An 18,645-nucleotide genomic window follows, 5' to 3' on the forward strand; every position below is an offset into this window, starting at 1 on the left:
TACGTAGCAGATTCAGCATAATTCCTTTGCCATTAGTGTTACGTCGATAAATCGACAAAGTTGATCGTCGATAAATCGACAAAGATCCACACTTATTATGAAGAGAAAATATTTTATTTTTGTTTGCAACGAATATATTCAAAAATACATGCTTTGATCAAATTTGGCACAGATATAGATTTCAACTCCTTTTTTTGTTTTTGTTAAAAATTTCGATAAATGTCACGAAACAAAATTCAAACTTTGCACAGAAATTTACTCATTCGCTAAGTGAAATGAATATTATTCGATTTTAAATGAGTATCATTCGTTTTATCGAGTTAGAAGAGTCATAACTCTCAAAACCGGCGCCAGGATTTGTCGAACACCGCCGCGATCGAGTCCCATGTGGTTCGCGAGAATTAGGTCGCATCCAATTGACATTTTATTTTTATTGAAGTACGAGCTGCACACCGCGGGTTTGTTTATACTTAAGAGGTTAATAAAAAATAAAAACAATAAATTCGTCTGAAAACATGAACGAGCAATTTAAAAATATATTAAAAATCTTTCAAATATTTATTTGATATACCTATTTCGTCGGAATATTCATCGAATGGTGTTTTTAAAAACACGTCTGATTGATGCCGGCCATGTAGATGTAGGACCCGCGGCTGTAAACTAGTGAGAGCACAGACTAAACACTTTAATATCATGTACTATTTTTAGCAGCCAGCCATCTATATTTCTTTTTATTGATAAGTAAACAAACTTCAAAGTCAGTGTTTATTCAGAAATTAACTTTGACGTTAACTTTAACCTGCGCACAATTATGACTAATACGATTTTTGGTTTTTACGTATTTTTTGTATAATAAACTTCATATAAAGTATAAGTAAGTTTTTTGTATAATATTGAACTTCATATAAAGTTGTATAATAAAATTCATATACGAAAATCAAAAAGTATACAAAACCACAATATGTGTGATATTGTGCCATACCGTATGGCCGATGCAACACACTTTAAATTTAGTTACTTGTAAAAGTAGAAAGTATTCTTTGGGAAAGTCTTTCAGAATTAAAGCCTAATCTTTACATTAAATTTATTTACATTTAAATACTCGTACTTATATTTTCCAAATACCACAGTAAAGTTATATTTCTGTCCTCTTGCGAATTGTCCCTCAGTAAAAACAGATAATTGACATACGATGACGTTTAATAACTTACCTAAATTTCAGCTCAATCGGCTGAAGACACTGCTTCACATACATTGCAAATTAAATTAAAGCTTGTAAAATAAATATGTATTGTTACTAACAAAATGGATTAAGTCTGAATACATTTATTATTATATTGATTATAAAAAAATCTGGAAGCACAAGACGATGAGGATAACATTTGGATTAGATTAATTTGTTCATTTTTCTGTTACACGTTAGGGACCCACAAAAGTTGTTGCCCGGGCCCTGTATCATTGATATGGCCAATAGCTACGCCCCTGCTTCAAAGTACATAAATATAAATAGTTTACTCTATACCTAATAGCTTTCTAAACAGCATAGTTAGAACTCTGTGCATATTTCAGTAACGGTGGGTTGCTTTGTAGAAGCAGTCTGTTTGGAACAAGAGTGTGGTCTGGACTTTAGTTCTATAAGACTCGTCTTCATTAGAGTTAAAGCACAACTTTGTTGCGGTTAGTTTAACCGTTTGGTTAATTCACTCTAGAGCACAGTTCCTTAAACTCTCAGAACTCAAGCAAGTGCTTTTAGACAGAAATTGCCAAGTTGAAAAAACAATAAAGTTTTTTATGGGAGGTTTTTATTGAGAAATGTTAATCAATAATTACACGTAACGTAGTCACAGTTGACTAAATCGAAAACGGTGATCATTAAATGAAAAAATACGATAAAATAAGAAATGATTCCGGCGTCCGAGGTATTTTTCTGTAATAGTTCGGAAACTATTGTAATTTTTAGTGCAGGAGAAGTGATTTATATAATAATAGCCACATACACCATTTGATTCTTCAATAATCCTGAACTTTCTGTAAAATTATCGTAAGTACATTTTTACCTTTATTTTATTTTGACCTTACTTTGGATCGTGTCCCATATCATTTTAGAACCAGGGCTCTCCATGTTGGAATGTCCACTTGCATGCCATAAAGCATCGGACCACGACCCATTGTTAAATCCTAGACACAATAAATTTTTATTTCTGGTAATAATTAATTAAAGGTAATAATTAAATCATTATTTCAGGTAGTAAAATGACATGTAACCTTCGACCTCCTGAAGTATATTCAAAAGAAAAATTCGGCTATAAATTAATTCGCTTTTTGCAAAGTAATCTAATTTAATTGGTATACCTTGTAAAAACAAACAGAACACAATATTGCTCTACTTCGTCGTAATTTAGAGGCAGTGATTAAGTTTTAAGATGTTTTTGAAACTAAACAGACGAAAGTTCTGTAGATCGTTGCTGGCTGGAAAATTTTTTTTTTCTTTTTTCTTAAAAGAAAAAAAAAGAAAAATCCTTATATATAAAGTAGCTATTTGTAGCATATAATGTGCTTAAAGTATTGTATAGTTTTACATTACACAACGTACTCACAGTTGCCTGTAATCGTAAATGGTGGCCATTAAAATCCGTTTAGTCAACTGTGATCACATTGTATTAAACAGAATTACATAATAATTGTGGAAGAGAAGATTTTATTAGAAAACAGTAATAATTTCTACAAAAATTCTTTATCTAGTGTGGTATAATCTGTTAAAATGTTTTATTTTCTTTTATAAAAGAAATTGATAAAAATGCAATTTTTTACATTGACGCCATACAAAAGTAATACATAATTTAAGAATGGTCATAATAGTCAACTGCACTTTAACTCCGCGACCTCATTGACACATATTCTCGCGTCGCATCGCATCGTGTTGTTTAGCCTCAATAAAGGCAACCGAGCACTAAACTCTATTTCTAGGCGCTTCTATAACTACAAATTAGCAAATCATTTGGGTGATTGTTGATTTGTTGACTGTATCTATTATCTACAGTAGTACAATATCTATATCGTGAAAGAAGCGTCAGCGCAAACACTGCAAAATAACAACTCATTTAGTACAAGTTAGAGTACAGTTACGGCCACAGTTTATCGGATCGGAGCCGGTATCTAGAACTCTGTTCCACTGAATTAAACGCAGCACTCTAGTAGATTCCTTCAATGACACACACGTGCAACACACAATATCTTTATTTATTTCATCATCTATCATGAGCTAACCTGATTTATTTTTTCCATTTTGGTCTTCGATCTCATCTCTTCGGTTCATGGTCTTCGGCAGCCAAATCGTTGGCACGTGTATTTAATTCTTGATTGCATCAATTTAGCCAGGAATAACGTATATATTTCTAGTTATTAATATTATTAGGTCACCGTTATTATGGCTGCTAATATTGTAACAACAATAGATTGCTGGTTTTTGATGTGAGCTTTGTAATAATGCAAGAAAAAACCAGCAATACACTTCGATTCGCCTATATCATGGCATATATTTGGCATTAGTTTCGTTGGTAATTCCAAATTTGCCTAATCATAAGTAACTGTTTACCAGCCAGACCAGTCAGACGACTGATTGGTCTTTCTAAAATCGTAACAGTTAGTTAAATTAATGTTCTTCTTATTTACGTTTTCGAGATGCGGTATGACTACGTTCGGTCATTTTCCGGTTCCTGTCTTTCGTCTCCCGATCCGCATTATGTCTGTTTGCATTGTTATGAATAAATATATATTTATCTCTGCTCGTTCATGACGATGTAACTATGGCCGGCTGCTCTCTCCTCGTTCCTATATCTCTCGCCTCGCCTTCCGCATTCAGTCTCAATTTGAATATAGCTTTGTCACGAATATCTTATTATTTATCTCTGCTCGTTCGCGACGGTGTGACTGCGTCCGGCTCTCTCTCCCGGTTCCTGTCTCCCGTCTCGCCTTCCGTATTCAGTTTCAACGCCGCTATTGTCTCCCCAGGGAACTCGCGAATGTGTTTGTGACTCCTTCATTCTATGAGATAAGTTAAGACGCCAATGCTATCAAAATTATCAAATAAGTATTATTAAATAACTGAACTATATGACCAACCGCACCTAATTTTAGATAACTAAGATGAAAAACATTTAGATATAGTTTGCAGTGAATAGTAGTAACCCAGTGGTACTCCGTCTTAACTTTTTGATTTAGCTCGAGGTAGTCATTTAAGGTACAATGCATGTGTAAAGTAGTTAGTAGCAAGTGTTGCCAGTTGCGACCAGTTAACCAAAGTTGGAAAAGCGGAAATGGACTCTACTAACCACTATTAGGGCCCCAATTTAAATGAATCCAATACTTTACATAACCGTTTAGTCGAGTTGAATAGTCGATCAAAAGTTTGTTCGACGCATATGCTGTTAGTACGAAATTGGGTTTCGTTTGCATGTTGAAGTTAGTAAACTGTGCTTGGTTTAGTGAGTTTGAATAACTACACTTTTATGCTCAACCATTCCATATTAGCCCATGCACAAATTGCATACCTCTTTACTCACACGTGTCAATACAATTTGACTTGTACCACTGGCTTTTAGTATTCAAAGCGCATGCTCAGCTCATTCTCATCAAATCATCATATACCCAGGGCGTAATTAACGGACTAATTAGGCTGTAATCTGGGGCAGGAACATCAGAAGGCGCTGAAACCTAATCAAGTACATTCGCAAGAACTATTCATCTAGAATTTTTCTTTATGACCTATGCTTTTAAACTACATCAAGACGAAACACTTTCTTTTATAGAATAATAGGCAACAGAAAATGCAGATTACCTGGTGGTAAATAAATATCGCAGCCCATAGAACGCCAGTGAACACCATAAATAAATAAATGCGCTGCGAACTTAAATATACTAGATCCCCTGATTTAAGGGAATATGAGATCCCATAATTAACGTGGAATTCTTGATCAGCCGCTGCTACCACACCTTCGAGACGGCTATTAACTTGCCAATGCCAAAATTTAAATCATATATTAAAAATGCTTTGATGGCTAATGCTTATTACACAATTAGCGACTATTTAAATGTTAAAAAAACTTGGACCCTTCCTAAAACTTCTACCTCTCACACTTGATCTTACCTCTTTATAATTATTTATATATTTTTTTGACATGCTTACTGCAAATATTTTGACATTTACTTGTAAAACATATGTGATTTGTGATCTTCAAGTGTCTGAAAGTAACATAGGTATCTATTATGTTAGATTATGGAGATCGTGTATGTCATGCACACTCAAATGGTCAAACCGGTGGCGGCGTCGTAGATCGGGTCGGGAGGTTCCCTATATTGTGGTTGAGGTCCGCGTCAACTTGTGAGCGGGTGCTGGGGGGGGGGACTGGACAGCTCGATCTTTTATTAAAAGTTTTTTTTGTTTATATATTTCCTTTCATCAGCACTTGGTCACAATCATAATATGTTTCAGTATACCTTTTGACCATGTACTTTATTATGATTGTGTACTAACATTGTTATATTACTGATAAAAAATTATACATACATTTATAAAATATTTAAAAAATGGTAAGCCCTTCTGGCATAATAGGGACAAACACTGTTTGAATGAGTTTCTTTCCGCATTTCTTCTCAGCAGTGGTTTCGTTCCGAAATGCTAGTAGATTGTAGCTTTGGAAAATATTATTTAATTTAGAATATGACGTACAAAAGTGCCTGTGAAGGCCTAATTTCTGAATAAATGATTTGATTTTGATTTTGACAGATGGAGAATCGCCCATTTCATTTGGGACTTTGTTTTTTGTCACCTCTGTCAAACTCTCCGATTGTTTCAGAGGTTCACCTATTCCCAGAAAATTTTACTTAATATATATTGTAGGTACTTAATGTAAACGTTGTATGAATTTACAATTACCTTATGGTGAGTACAATCAAAACTATCAAGTGAACTCTAAAAGTAAGTAGCTTTCCTGGTTCTACTCAATTAATTTATGCATGAAGTTTAAAATAGATGGAGGAGTACCGAATTTCTATAGTAGTTTCATTTCGTAGACGGAATACATTGAAAAATTTGCATATATTTCTCTTGAGTATCTTCGTCCAATGGCGAGGCTATTAGAAACTTTTTTATTTAAAACTTAACCAATCATTAAAGAAAACATATGACAGGCTAGCATTTCACATAAATACGAGTACTTATGAATAATTATTAATTGAAGGAATGTAATAATGACAGTTCCATTATCATCACCCTGCGGCTTGTACTTGTTCTTTAGAATAGGATCACTTCTAAAGGCGATGTCGTTTACAAGGCGAATAAGAGATTTAAGACAAGTTTAGTTGAAAAAGTAAGAAGATTTAAGTCTAGTTGAAAAAGGACATCTTGATTTTCAACATATAAGGGCGTTTTACATGAAAAAAATAAAAATTCTTTTAAAAATAGACTTGACAATTTGATCTATCCAATATACACATGCAGCGTGAAGTGTAATTGCCATGGAATTAGTAAAAGATAAAATAAGTATTTTATCTTTTACTAATTCCATGTACACTAGCAACCCGACAAGGGACCCGATAAAAAAAAAATATACTTATATATTTTTTTTAACGGGTCCTTTGTCGGGTTGCTGGTGTCCATGGACTGTGGTGTTTGCTTACCATCAGGTAACTTGCATGCCTACTATACAATATAAATAAAATTGATTCAAAACGTAAATACACTAAATAAAATAACTCTATTGGAGGTATTATAAAGTTTTATCAATCCAAATGCTTAAAGTGACACCATTTTGGTGAAGATTACTTAAAGTTTCACTCTTCTCTTTAGACGTTGAATGTGTCTATCTGTGCTCAGTCTACATGGATACCACAACATGAATATTAAAAACTGACTGATATTCCTGCGGCTGACTACGCTCAGCTCGCAACGCCTGTAATTAGCCCTGAGGTGCCTATCAACAATTCATACAACTGCTTGACTACACAAATTCATTGGAATTTAGCCTCTATTGCTGCGGTATAGAATTCATAGCGTACAGCATATGTCCTGTCTATCGAAGTCTAGAGGAGAGCTTCGTCTAAGGAAATTAATTCAATTATAATCTGTCAATGCCTGAAGTTATCGAGAGCTTATTAGTTTATTACTATTATATTTAGTGCCATGAACGTTCCAGTTTCCAAAATTGCGTTTTCCTTTCTCTTTTATATGTATGCCATATTGTATGCCATTAATTCTTAAACAATTTCTTGATTTTAGATCATTGCGAAGTACTCCAGTTATAGGCCTTGATTCCCTTCGAAATCGCAATTTTGAAATCGAAAAATATACGGCATAAATGGATATATTTTCAAGTCAAACTTATATCGATCATATCAACTTACAATTTTGATTTTTTCACAGGTAAGTACAGCAGATCCTAGTATACTTAATTGTTATTGAGAAGTATCGATGAGAGGATTGATAGACGTACCGATAGACAGACGCACAACGAAGTGATAAGTGCGCGTTTTTTCCTTTTTAGGTACAAAAACCTAAAAATCACTAAAATCTAATTCTGATGTCGTTGGAGAGAGTTTTCACTTATAGAAACAAAAAACCACTCATCTCATCTTCTCATCACTCACTCGCTCATCAAAGAAAAAAATATATATTTATTCTAATAAAAACTTCTTCCTCTGCTCTTTAAATTAAATCACATCTTTGCTAACCTATAAGGTTGGCAAAAGGTTAAAGAGACCTTTTCAATTCTCCATCGTAGATTAAAACGTTATGCATTTGGTTACTTTGATGACAAGACTTTACATCACAATAGTTTGCCTGAGTTAAGGCTTTGGCAAATACTTGGCTTCTCCACGTGTAGACTAACAATGTTTCGCTAGAATAGCTACACTACGTCAAATGTATATGGACTGGATGAGACAAGATTTTGTTTTATGATTACATAGTTTTGTCTTGTATCAACTTAAATATTAAACTTCTACGTCGAGTCGACCGTTAGAATTGCGATATGTATTTTTTTTTGGGAATGGAAGTAAATATTAAGCTAAGCAATGCGCTCGGCACATAACCTTATCATAAAGACCATACGGATGACAGGGGCCTATTTATACAAATATCAATATGGAGATGAGACTGGGAAGGAAAAATTATAGTTATTGTGTTTATCATCATGTTCTTTCAGAACATGTTTTGAAGAAACATGAAGAAACATGTTTTTAGCCGTGAGAAAGCATTGATTTCAAATTACTAAGTATATTTTTTTTATTAGCTTATAAAGTCCCACTGCTGGGCTAATACCAAATGTTCTACTTCGCCATGACGACGAAAAAGAGGCCGCCCAGGACCAAGATGGTTAGACGAATAAATTTCATACTTTAGAAAGATATACCTCAATTCATGTCACTTTTTGATAGACCGACATCGATGTAACTATCACCGAAGCCGCCTTAATAACGGGGACGTATCTAGCGTAAAATTAACGACATTGCATGCAAAGGTTAGGGGTAGGGGGAGGTGGAGGTAAGTATATTGTCAACAAGAATGGAGCGCTGAAAGTTTACCGCCGTAATGTAATAATTTTCTTGAAAACACATGGGTCACGGTCATAAAATTTTTATAACTTATGATGGATATTTTATGGCACATTCATATGAATATGTCAATGGAGATTGCATTTGCAAATAATCAAGTTATTTGATTCGTTATCTGTTGTGCCATTTGTAGACATTACGAATTAAACATTCAGGAGGTACAGTCTTGTTTATAATTTTAAAACAATCCTTGAGTAAAACGGTAGTGTAACATACTTTTTGCCTTTGTCTTTACAAAAGGTTATTAAAATCTGAGGTGAGAATATTCATATAATTTCTAAAGTTTACACAGTTCCATTTTTTTCCCAGAGGGTTTTCGTTGGTACCCATCTGTTTTTATTCAATAGACCCTTATGGTTTGGGTTCGTTTTTCATTAAATTCGCGCAGAGAGAGTAGTACTCCACGCGACCCGCGCCGCACTGAAAGTTTTTGGGGTCAGGAGTTCACACTAGGTGATATTTTACTCCATAGGTATGGATGGAGAAATAGCTGTTACACACTGTTTTTCCTTAGCTCCCAGATCAGCATTGAATAAAGTGACGTTTGCTTGACATTCTACTAATACTAACCAAGATCAAACAGGATCCAATAAAATCTATGATTAAACCCAATAGAGTTAGCTGGATAACTAAGCCTTTTTTCGAAAAATTAAAAAATATATATTATTACATAACCTCTACATATACATAACAGGACGAATGACATTCGATGGAAATTCTTGATAAGTCAATCGTCTTTTTCGTCGAAACTCGCACAATGTAAATGTGTTTCAATGACAGTCCGAGGAATTATTTTTGTCTATAATGATGTCTCGCTATTTGAGTCCCTTAATTAAAAATTTTTTTAAATGAATGATTGTAGCCTTATTCATATATCTATACAGATAAGATATTATATAGATTTTTTTTTTGTTTATTTTTTATTATTTTTGTTAGTAAAAAAACTAATTAATCGATTTTGATATAATTTGGCACTGGATAGATTAGACCTTCAAGAGAGAAAATTAATCTTTGAAAGTGTTAAGAAGCGTGAATTTATTTACTTGAAACTAGCACAATTAGTTATTATTTTATGGCTCAAAATTAATTTTATTTCATTTCCAGTAGCAAAATCTGTCTTTTAATTTCTGGGCCAAAATATCTGATATTATAAGTATTCTTTTATGTCGAATTCAAAGCCTGAATAAAAAGCATTATTAAATAAGTACTCGACTGAATTTTAAAACCGTTCCGATTCACGCATCGCCACTTTTTTCCGATCACTTTGTGTCTGTGGTTAGGATTGGTAATTAATGTGGAAAAAATAACATTAGTTTAAAACCTTAACAAAAACAAATATGACGGCACACGACATCTGGCTCGGTGACGGACTGTTGCTTTGATAGAGCAATAAGAATACAATCCAGTATGATCCGGTATTTTTCAAATTATAGTAAACAAGTCAAGAAAACTTGTCATTGTCAATATTAAAATGTGCTTATTAGTGTTGTAATCTGAAATTAAAGCCCGATCCAATTACTTCGTCGTGCTCCGTTACGTTGACGTCCGTCGACGGATCAACGCAGAAATTTTATGGTGAATCGATGTATATCGACGCAGAACAGTGTCAAATCTATGGAAAACAACGGAGCATAAAACGCAATGCAGGACGACGAAGCTTTGGGGCCGGACCCTTATATCCAATCGGAGTACGTTGTGTTGTGAACTTGAAAGAGAGAAGCCATACATATATTTTTAGTTTGTATAGTCCCGTAAATGTAACATTTACTATCTAAGTAGATCGGAATCGATTAATTTCTAAGCGATCCATTAGTTTCAGTTTGCACGAGCCATGTCGATGTTAACCTTAGTTGCCTACTTCGCATTGAATACAAATGTTTCTTTTATAAATTAACTAACTGTCCTACATTGGCTCCTACTAATAAAAATTATATAGAATATAGCGGCGTGTCTCGGCTTCGCTCAGGTGAACCACCCTTCACTTAGGGGCATAAAAAATATATAACAACCTACTTTCAGTCCTACTGAATATATATATCAATTCGGTCAAGCCGTTTCGGAGGAATATTGGTAACCAAAACTATGACACGAGAATTTTATATAATTTATTTATTTCAGGTTATTAAATCCTTATAACACTCGTATTTATTTACATAGTCGATACAAAACATTACATACAATAACTCGCTAGTTATTGATAATTTATTGTACCAATATGTAATGTTTTGTTCCGTTCCGGCTTCGCTAGTGCAAAACCATAAAACAAGTATAGGATAGCTTTATATTTTTATTATTATTAAAACTGATTACCACAGCAAATATTGTGGGTAGCTATAATGAATACAAATTTAAAATATTGTCTTTGACAGCCCTAGCTATTTTTGATTGTTGAATATTTATTGCTCAGTCGAAAGCATTCCATTTTAATTAATCCTTTTCAAAGAGAACTCAAATTACTTAATTTGGCCCAGTGAAATGTCCATACAGTTAATTATTTAGTAATATAAAGAAATAGAAAAAAAATAAAAATAATTTACTTCAGTCGTTTTAGGTCCATACAATCTCATTAAAACTTAAAATTCAGTATTTCTAGTTGTACACGGTATCTACATTTTCTTCTGTTTCTATGTAGTAACCAACACTGTTTACATAAGTTTCTTTTGGGATTTCTTCTCAGCAGTGGTCGTTCCGAAAATCCATTATTTTGTAGCTTGTTAAGAAATTACGTTATAATATAAAATTTGACGTGAAAAGTGCCTGATGAGACTCGAATTTCTGAATAAACGATTTTGATGCAACTTAATCCTAGCATTTACCTGTAAGTAGTAATTTCCTATTCGTCGAACGGTATCGATTACCATTTTCAGAAATGGCCGAAGTACGGGTAGTAGACGGGTTTGTAAATAGTTGATATAAAATTGTTACACAACTTTTAATGTGAATGCCTGTACCTCAGATACACTGTTCACCGAAAGTACGTTTCGCTGAAAATCATTTTTTATATATTAAGGTAGTAGGTATTTAAATTTTTATAAAAATGTTCTTACCTAACGTAACCTAATTGTATCAAGCGGAACAAAATTTTCCGATTATTTTATTTCAAACTTATCTAGATTTTGAGAAAGCAAAAAAAATTGTCTCTGTGAACATCTCTATAAAGCTGCCTAGTATTGCTTTTGCAAGTATTTACGAATATATCGTAAATTATTAAACTATGTAACTGAAAATATATTTTAGGAAATGGATTCTCCAATTAATTTTTCAAACTTATTGTCATCTTCGTTATGTACAGCCACATTAACCCACTGCCATAGAATTTAGAATAGCCTTTGATAATGTAAGCCCTACTGCTACTGGGTTTAGGCGCTACTTCCTACGGTTCTGTGCCTGTCTCGTTATACGTCGTACACTACCTGTTTACAAAAATTAAAACAAGCTGTAACAAAGAAAATAGTTATTTTAATCATAAAGCTGCTTAATTCGACTACATCGTAGAGCCCATTGACTTATATCCGACAACCCATTGCTTAGTCGTGCTTCGTTTTGACGACGTACGTGCTGCGTTATTTTAAATAGGTGATCGTCGATGTACGTCAAAACTTCATACAATTTCTACTTTGCGTTGATCCGGACATCAACGTGATGGATACAGAACGGGCATGGCTCTTATAGTCACATACCTAGTCAAACTGTAAATAGAAAGCACGAATACAATTTAGCAATCCTTAGTTAACCCCCTGATAGACACATATTGCCTTCTTGATTTGTACGCTTGTCTAACATTAAATGTTCCTTATTAGATCTTACGATGCGGGATCTGCGTTATCGTCTTGTAAATCTGTTTACTAGCCGTGCCGTAACTAGCGTGTCATATATAGCTGAATCTGCCAAGGGAAGCCGGTAGGAATCGTGTTCTAAGGAGGCTTTGTCTTTGTGGCTACACCTAGGTTTAGCCGCCGAGACCTAGGTTCCAGCTGCACCAAGGTCTCGGCGGCGGTAATGTGTATCTAGTTTGTGAACTTCCAGCAACTGTACCAACTTATTTGTAAGTAGGTATAGGTATAACCTTATGTTACAAATCAATGAATACACGCTTTAAGATAAAAGAAGAGGTAATTTTGTTTAGAGGGAAATTTTATAACTCGAAACACATTTCGACGCTGTTCTTTATCAACACTTCCTTGAAAGCAAAGAAAGATGAATACAGTAATATTTTTTAATTAGTGTTTGCAGTCTGTTAAACAGATGCTTCTTGGCCCCGGTCTCTTAAAAAGTACCTACTCTAGTTCTTATTTTTATGTTAAACTAGCTTTTACCTGCGGCTTCGCCCGCACAAATATCTCACGGGAAATGTACTTTATCCTGTAATGATGAACTAGCATATATGTCCTTCTACGTACTACTACTATAGGTATGACAATTTTGGAGATTGGTTGAATGATGAAACCTCACGATTGAAAATGATGCTTAAAATCAAAACATCTCACTGAGCCATGTATCATGTCCATGTTGTATGCAAAATACGAGTACGATATTTTCCAGTGATATTCGCAATATGACACAATACTCTTTTTTTCTCTCATCGCACTTAAAGAAAATATCGATATTGATAAAATATGTGTTCTGAAAACTTAATTAATAAACTAGAATATTTATACAGAAATGAGCGCAAGAAAATATTTTCTTACAACAAAGAATAACGATAATTACATTTTCAGGCGCATTATTATATTCCCAACACGTGCTCGGAATTGTATTTTGCTTTTAATGGTTTTTTGTGTGAAAGCCAAGAAAAATACTTTTTTTACTTATAAGTAGGGTGACCATACCAACCATGAAGGATAAAGATGAAATGAGTACATATATTTTTTTTAACTTTATGAGAACAACAAGATATAGGGTAGCCAAGCCTAAAAGTTAAATCAAATAGTAATGTTGCGCCTTGTATTTATGCGTTCCCTCATTTTAAACCCACTTAAATTATTGACCTGACACTCACCTTATTAGACCATCATCCATGATCATCAACATCATCAATAATAAATTTAAGAACGGGGTTATTGTCGATGGAGTATTTGCCATTCTACTCTGTTCTCTGGATTCTGGATTCATAGATTTTACCTCTCTTACGACATGGAGAAAATCAGCTGGACGGATAAGAAGACAATTGAGGAAGTACTAGATATAATTAAAGAGAACAGAACGTCATTTAAAGCATTAAAGAAAAAGATAAATGTTTGGTCACCTTATTCGACACGACGACTTTATGAAATAATAGCTGCGCTCCGGGGCTTCGCTCTCGTGAGAATTTTGGGATAAAAATTACCCTATGTGTTATTCCAGGTTATATTCTACCCGTGTACCAAATTCCATAACAATCCGTCCAATAGATTTTGCGTGAAAGAGTAACAAACATACACACACAGATAGAATGAATAAGTAGGCAGCAACATCGAAATAAAACATGATTGCAAAACAATTTCTTTATTATATTTGAGACATTATGGATAAAAGAGTAATTATAAAAAGATCGTAGATAGTTTTAGAAATACATATTTTAATACTTATTCGTTAAGGGTTTATAAGATCCACAATACAGGCGATCAAAAATATTGGGGCAAAGTTGTGTAGGTTATATATGCGACTAAATATAGTAGCTAAGTATTGTATCTATGTGGTTGTGTAAAATGAAATGGTGTGTCTGTGCGAAATATGAAACTTTCAAAAACAAACGTACTTACATATTACAATGATATCATAATAGAGTGTAAAAAATTCTCATTTTTACGCAGAAAGTTTTAGCAACGTTACGCAAATAGTATCCAAGACACAAAGAAAACTAAAGACAACGATCTAGCATAACCAAATGGGATAGAACATTTTCCGGCCTATTTCATACAAAGTGGAAAAATAGGCGTTGACACACGACCAAGAATAAAATAATATACTAGCGCTCCTTCCCGTTCCTTCACGTGTATTTCTAGGAGTTTCTTTTATGAGCGAAACGAAAGAACTGACGATGTCTATAGTTTTCTCTGTCTACATGTTCTCTGTCTAATCCATGGAATTAGTAGATACTCCGTAAGTACTTACTAAATCCATGGTGTAATCTGACATTGAATTTGAATACACTCATCCCAAGAAAGCGAGAAAGAGTGAGAGCAATCATCGTAATACCTACCTATATAATGTATTGTAGATTGATAATTTGTTTCTGGTTTTTTATTTATATTTTCATGAATTAAATAAATTTTCTAATCTAATTTTCTTTCCAAACTGGCAAGAAATATATTTTTAGTGAAACATTTGAACTAAATTACGTTAACAAAAGTATACACGTTATATTACGCATGAGTCTTCGCTTAGATTATTTCAGAAGCATTGGTTTTTTTTCAATTAACAACAAAGAAATGAGCACTTTCATAATTTGGTCCCATTTCAACAATGATAACTTTATTTTCAAAGTTTGATAAATACATTTAAAAGTAGCAAAATGATATGAATAGCGATAGGAGATAAACAAAAAGACGTCGAAACATCTAAAGTCAACATTTTATAGATAAACATCGTTATAGATAGCTAATACATTTTTTTACAATATCCAAGCTCGACCAACACATTTCTCATGCATACATAATTTTTTTACAAGTTTATGTTTCTTATATAAAATAAATTGAAATGCAATATCAGAGATATTATCTATATCTCACTCGAACTAGCAAACCAAAAGCCTTAAGATTTTTATCAATTTCTTTTAATTAACGAAAACTGAAAAAAATAACATTCCAGATGTCGACAATTTTTCCGGTTTTATTATCACAGAGTACAGACATCCTGTTAATTTCCAAAAGTACTTACCATTTCATAACAAGAAAAATCAATATCTGGGCGTCACTCGCATTATATGTGCCCTTGCAGGGCGTCTCTTGTGCTTATCCATTTAAGTATGTAACAACATTAAACTTGTGACTTGCAATAAATAAATCTGAATCATATTTAATCTTCTATCAAAATTTCTCAATATGAAATAGTATGCTAATAGTATACTTTTGAAAATGAACTGGGTATTTTTGTACTCTGTGGCAATAAAATCTGCGAATTTAACGGTCTTGTTAAGACCCAATTTATATAACCCTCGAGGGCCTCACGTTTCTATGACCGTTAATGGTTCTTAGTGATACGTTCATTATCCTTCATGCAGTGTGATTAATTAAGTTTTTAATTCCACATATTTCGTTTAAGTAAACTTTGCTGGACAACGAACGACATACAAATGAAGATATTTTTTTATTGTTATAGGTTATAGGCTGTCCAGCTCGGTGTTCAAGCAACAAGGCAACTCAACCCTCCGTTCTAATCACCTATCAATATTATTACAAGCTTTTATTTGACTTGCAAGTTGCAATGTATGTCCCTATGTTTATTTGGAGGAATCTAGCAACTCAATTTTTGTAGCAGATATCTTCAACCGTTTGAGCAGAAATTTTGTACATACGTTTAGTTTGGATGACAATACATTTTTATGATAAGCACGACCAGATGGTGCACCCAGAAACAACTGCAAACCTGGGAACTCCTCAATGGTTTACTGCACAGACATGATTTTTTTGTCACACATTGAATGCAATAAGATCTCTCAGACAATAATAAAAGCTTGTGTCAAAAATAATAACACCACTTAATTCACGCTGGGCTCAATGAACTACAAATCGTTGACAAAATTAGACAGGCAATCGAACAGGGATTATATAAATTGTATCAATTTACTTAATTGATTACGTGATTGAATCTAATTTTGTAATTGGAGTCTAAGTAAATATTTGAGTGAAAGAGAAACGATTTTGTCATTCGTCTATAGCACCTGGCTTGAATATCCATAAACAGTCATCTTTTCTGACGTTATTAAACTCGAACTATTTATGTTGGTATTTCATCATTTCAACAAATGAAAAATTTAATAAAACAAAAAATGAAGACTAAAACAAAAAGAATATGTAGCAGGTCATCAATGATAACATAATGACGTCAGAAAAAATGAAATTAACATTGTCACTGAGATCATATGGGCTACGACAACTCCAACACGTGAAATCAGCATCTCATAACTAAACCATACTTAAAATATCACTGGATAGCGCAGGACCTTTTGTCTGTCTGTCCAGTGGTTCTGACCAGTCTATTGAGATTGAGCTTTGGACTCCCGCTGGCGCTGTCTCCATCTCCTTTGGCACAAGTCTTGGTTCTCATAATCATTAGGTCTGTTCTGATGCTAGGCCTTCGAACATTAGGTGCGACGACGCCACACGCGTCTGACAATCTTCTCTTAATAGATAACGTGCATTTCTTACTTCTACTGCTTTGACTACTAGTCGGCGGTAAGGTACAGGGGCTTCCAAAGGCGGTGCTGACTCGTTTGTGGTGATTCGGAGCCATTTCTAAAGGCAGGTTGGCGACGACGAACAGCTCGTAGAAGAGGTCGTCAACGTGGAAGTTTTTTTTCGCTGACGTCTCGACGAATACGCACGCTGTGTCTTGTGTGCTACAGTATGCTGACGCTTCTTCAGGTTGGACAGTCCTATTACAAAATGTACATATATTTGCATAAATTCTCTGTTCTCTGGATTAAAAGCAACATTTTTTAGCTTATTAGTTTAGCTACCTACCTATTAGTTTAGCTTAACTTTAGGTACACATTGTAAAGACAACTGAGGAAGAAACTAGGAAAATTCTCAGATGAGAGAAAAAGTGTGGACAATAAAAATATATTGGATGGATATTCATAAAAACACAAGAGGAAAAATCTTTGTCAAAAAATTTATCTATAGGCGTAATATCCAGGAGACAAGTCCAAACAAGAAAAGGGTGTTATAACACCCTTGTAAGGCTTGTAGAATCATAAGTAGAAGACTAACAACAGATCCGTCACATAGAACGCAGAAAATTTGGCGCAAAATAGGGTTTCCATAGAAGAAAAAAAAGAAATACGTGCAAGACAGGGATAGATACAAAAAAGAACGTTGTTCTTAGCAGTGAGCGGAAGAAAGCTGAAAAGATGATCATGACATACTTGAGGTCTCGGTCGCACTTGTTCCCAGCGATGGCCATAGGCACCCTGGGCATCTGGCGGCGGCCGCGGCTGCCTCCGCTGGTGGCGCTGGCCTTAGTCTCCAGGATTTGCTCCCGGAGACGGATCACCTCCTCGAACGACTCCCGGCTATCCATGGCGAACACCAACACGAACAGGTCGCCTAGGAACAAAATATTATTATTATTATAATTTATATATTTTTTATACTATCTAGCACGCATACATAGACGTGCGGCCCACCTGTATCAGCCAGCCTGTGGTCTCCTGCTACACTAGGGGTGTCACACGGGTGTTGCCTACTTTGTGGCATACGGTTTGTTGTCACAATACCATTCTCTCTCATCTGCATGAGCGTTTTCCTGGTTCTTTCCGCAGTACCCTATAATTACACTGCATCTATCACCCTGCAAATTGCACAAGGACAAGCACTGCTGTTTTGGCTGTTTTTTCACATCCCTTGTCACTTGTTAACCCCCTCCTCCTCCATTTTTATTTATATTCTAATATCCCAGCGTTGGCCAAAGGCTTCTTCCATTCCTTTATACGTAATGTGATATATATGAATAGCTTCTTATTAAATATTTAATGTAATTATCATTTGTCATCAACGTCGTCCTTTAAACGTGTATGTTACACGCTCCCATCTGGCCGCCCTCTGTATGTATATGTTAATTACTGACTCTGATTGCACAGCGCCGTGTTGTGGAACACTCTCCAATTTGCAGCTTTGATGGGACTCTCTGTCGCCATGCTGCAATTACTTGCAACAATTATAACGTAATTAGAATTATAGAAGTTAACTTATCTAAAACGATTAAAAAAGGTTTGATTTTGATACGTCTCCTTCTATGCGATGCGATGCCAATTCTGCAAACGCTCTATTGAATCTATACTAAGCATAGTAAAACTGTAAGCGGGCTATGTACAGACATAGGAGCTATTAAAGT

General features: G+C 34.4%; 1 protein-coding gene and 1 long non-coding RNA gene across 3 annotated transcripts in view; one reads left to right on the forward strand and one right to left on the reverse strand.

The window, feature by feature from the left end:
* Nucleotides 1-1,842: 1,842 nt before the first annotated feature.
* LOC128673138 (uncharacterized) lies at nt 1,843-15,982 on the forward strand. The gene is made up of 3 exons (XR_008405047.1): nt 1,843-2,041; nt 7,277-7,420; nt 15,910-15,982. It is a non-coding gene; the product is annotated as an uncharacterized LOC128673138 (long non-coding RNA).
* Nucleotides 15,983-16,143: 161 nt separating this feature from the next.
* LOC128673137 (uncharacterized protein) overlaps nt 16,144-18,645 on the reverse strand; it is a 30,641-nt gene continuing 28,139 nt past the window's right edge. For both annotated transcript variants that reach the window (XM_053750773.2, XM_053750769.2), the window contains exons 4-5: nt 17,678-17,858; nt 16,144-17,185 (exon numbers count right to left, since the gene is read on the reverse strand). In XM_053750773.2, coding sequence (XP_053606748.1) covers nt 16,735-17,185; nt 17,678-17,858 — 632 coding nt within the window. In that variant the 3' untranslated portion in view covers nt 16,144-16,734. The remainder of the gene's footprint in view (nt 17,186-17,677; nt 17,859-18,645) is intronic.

This window comes from Plodia interpunctella, chromosome 10 (assembly GCF_027563975.2).
Source record: "Plodia interpunctella isolate USDA-ARS_2022_Savannah chromosome 10, ilPloInte3.2, whole genome shotgun sequence".
NCBI lineage: Eukaryota > Metazoa > Arthropoda > Insecta > Lepidoptera > Pyralidae > Plodia > Plodia interpunctella.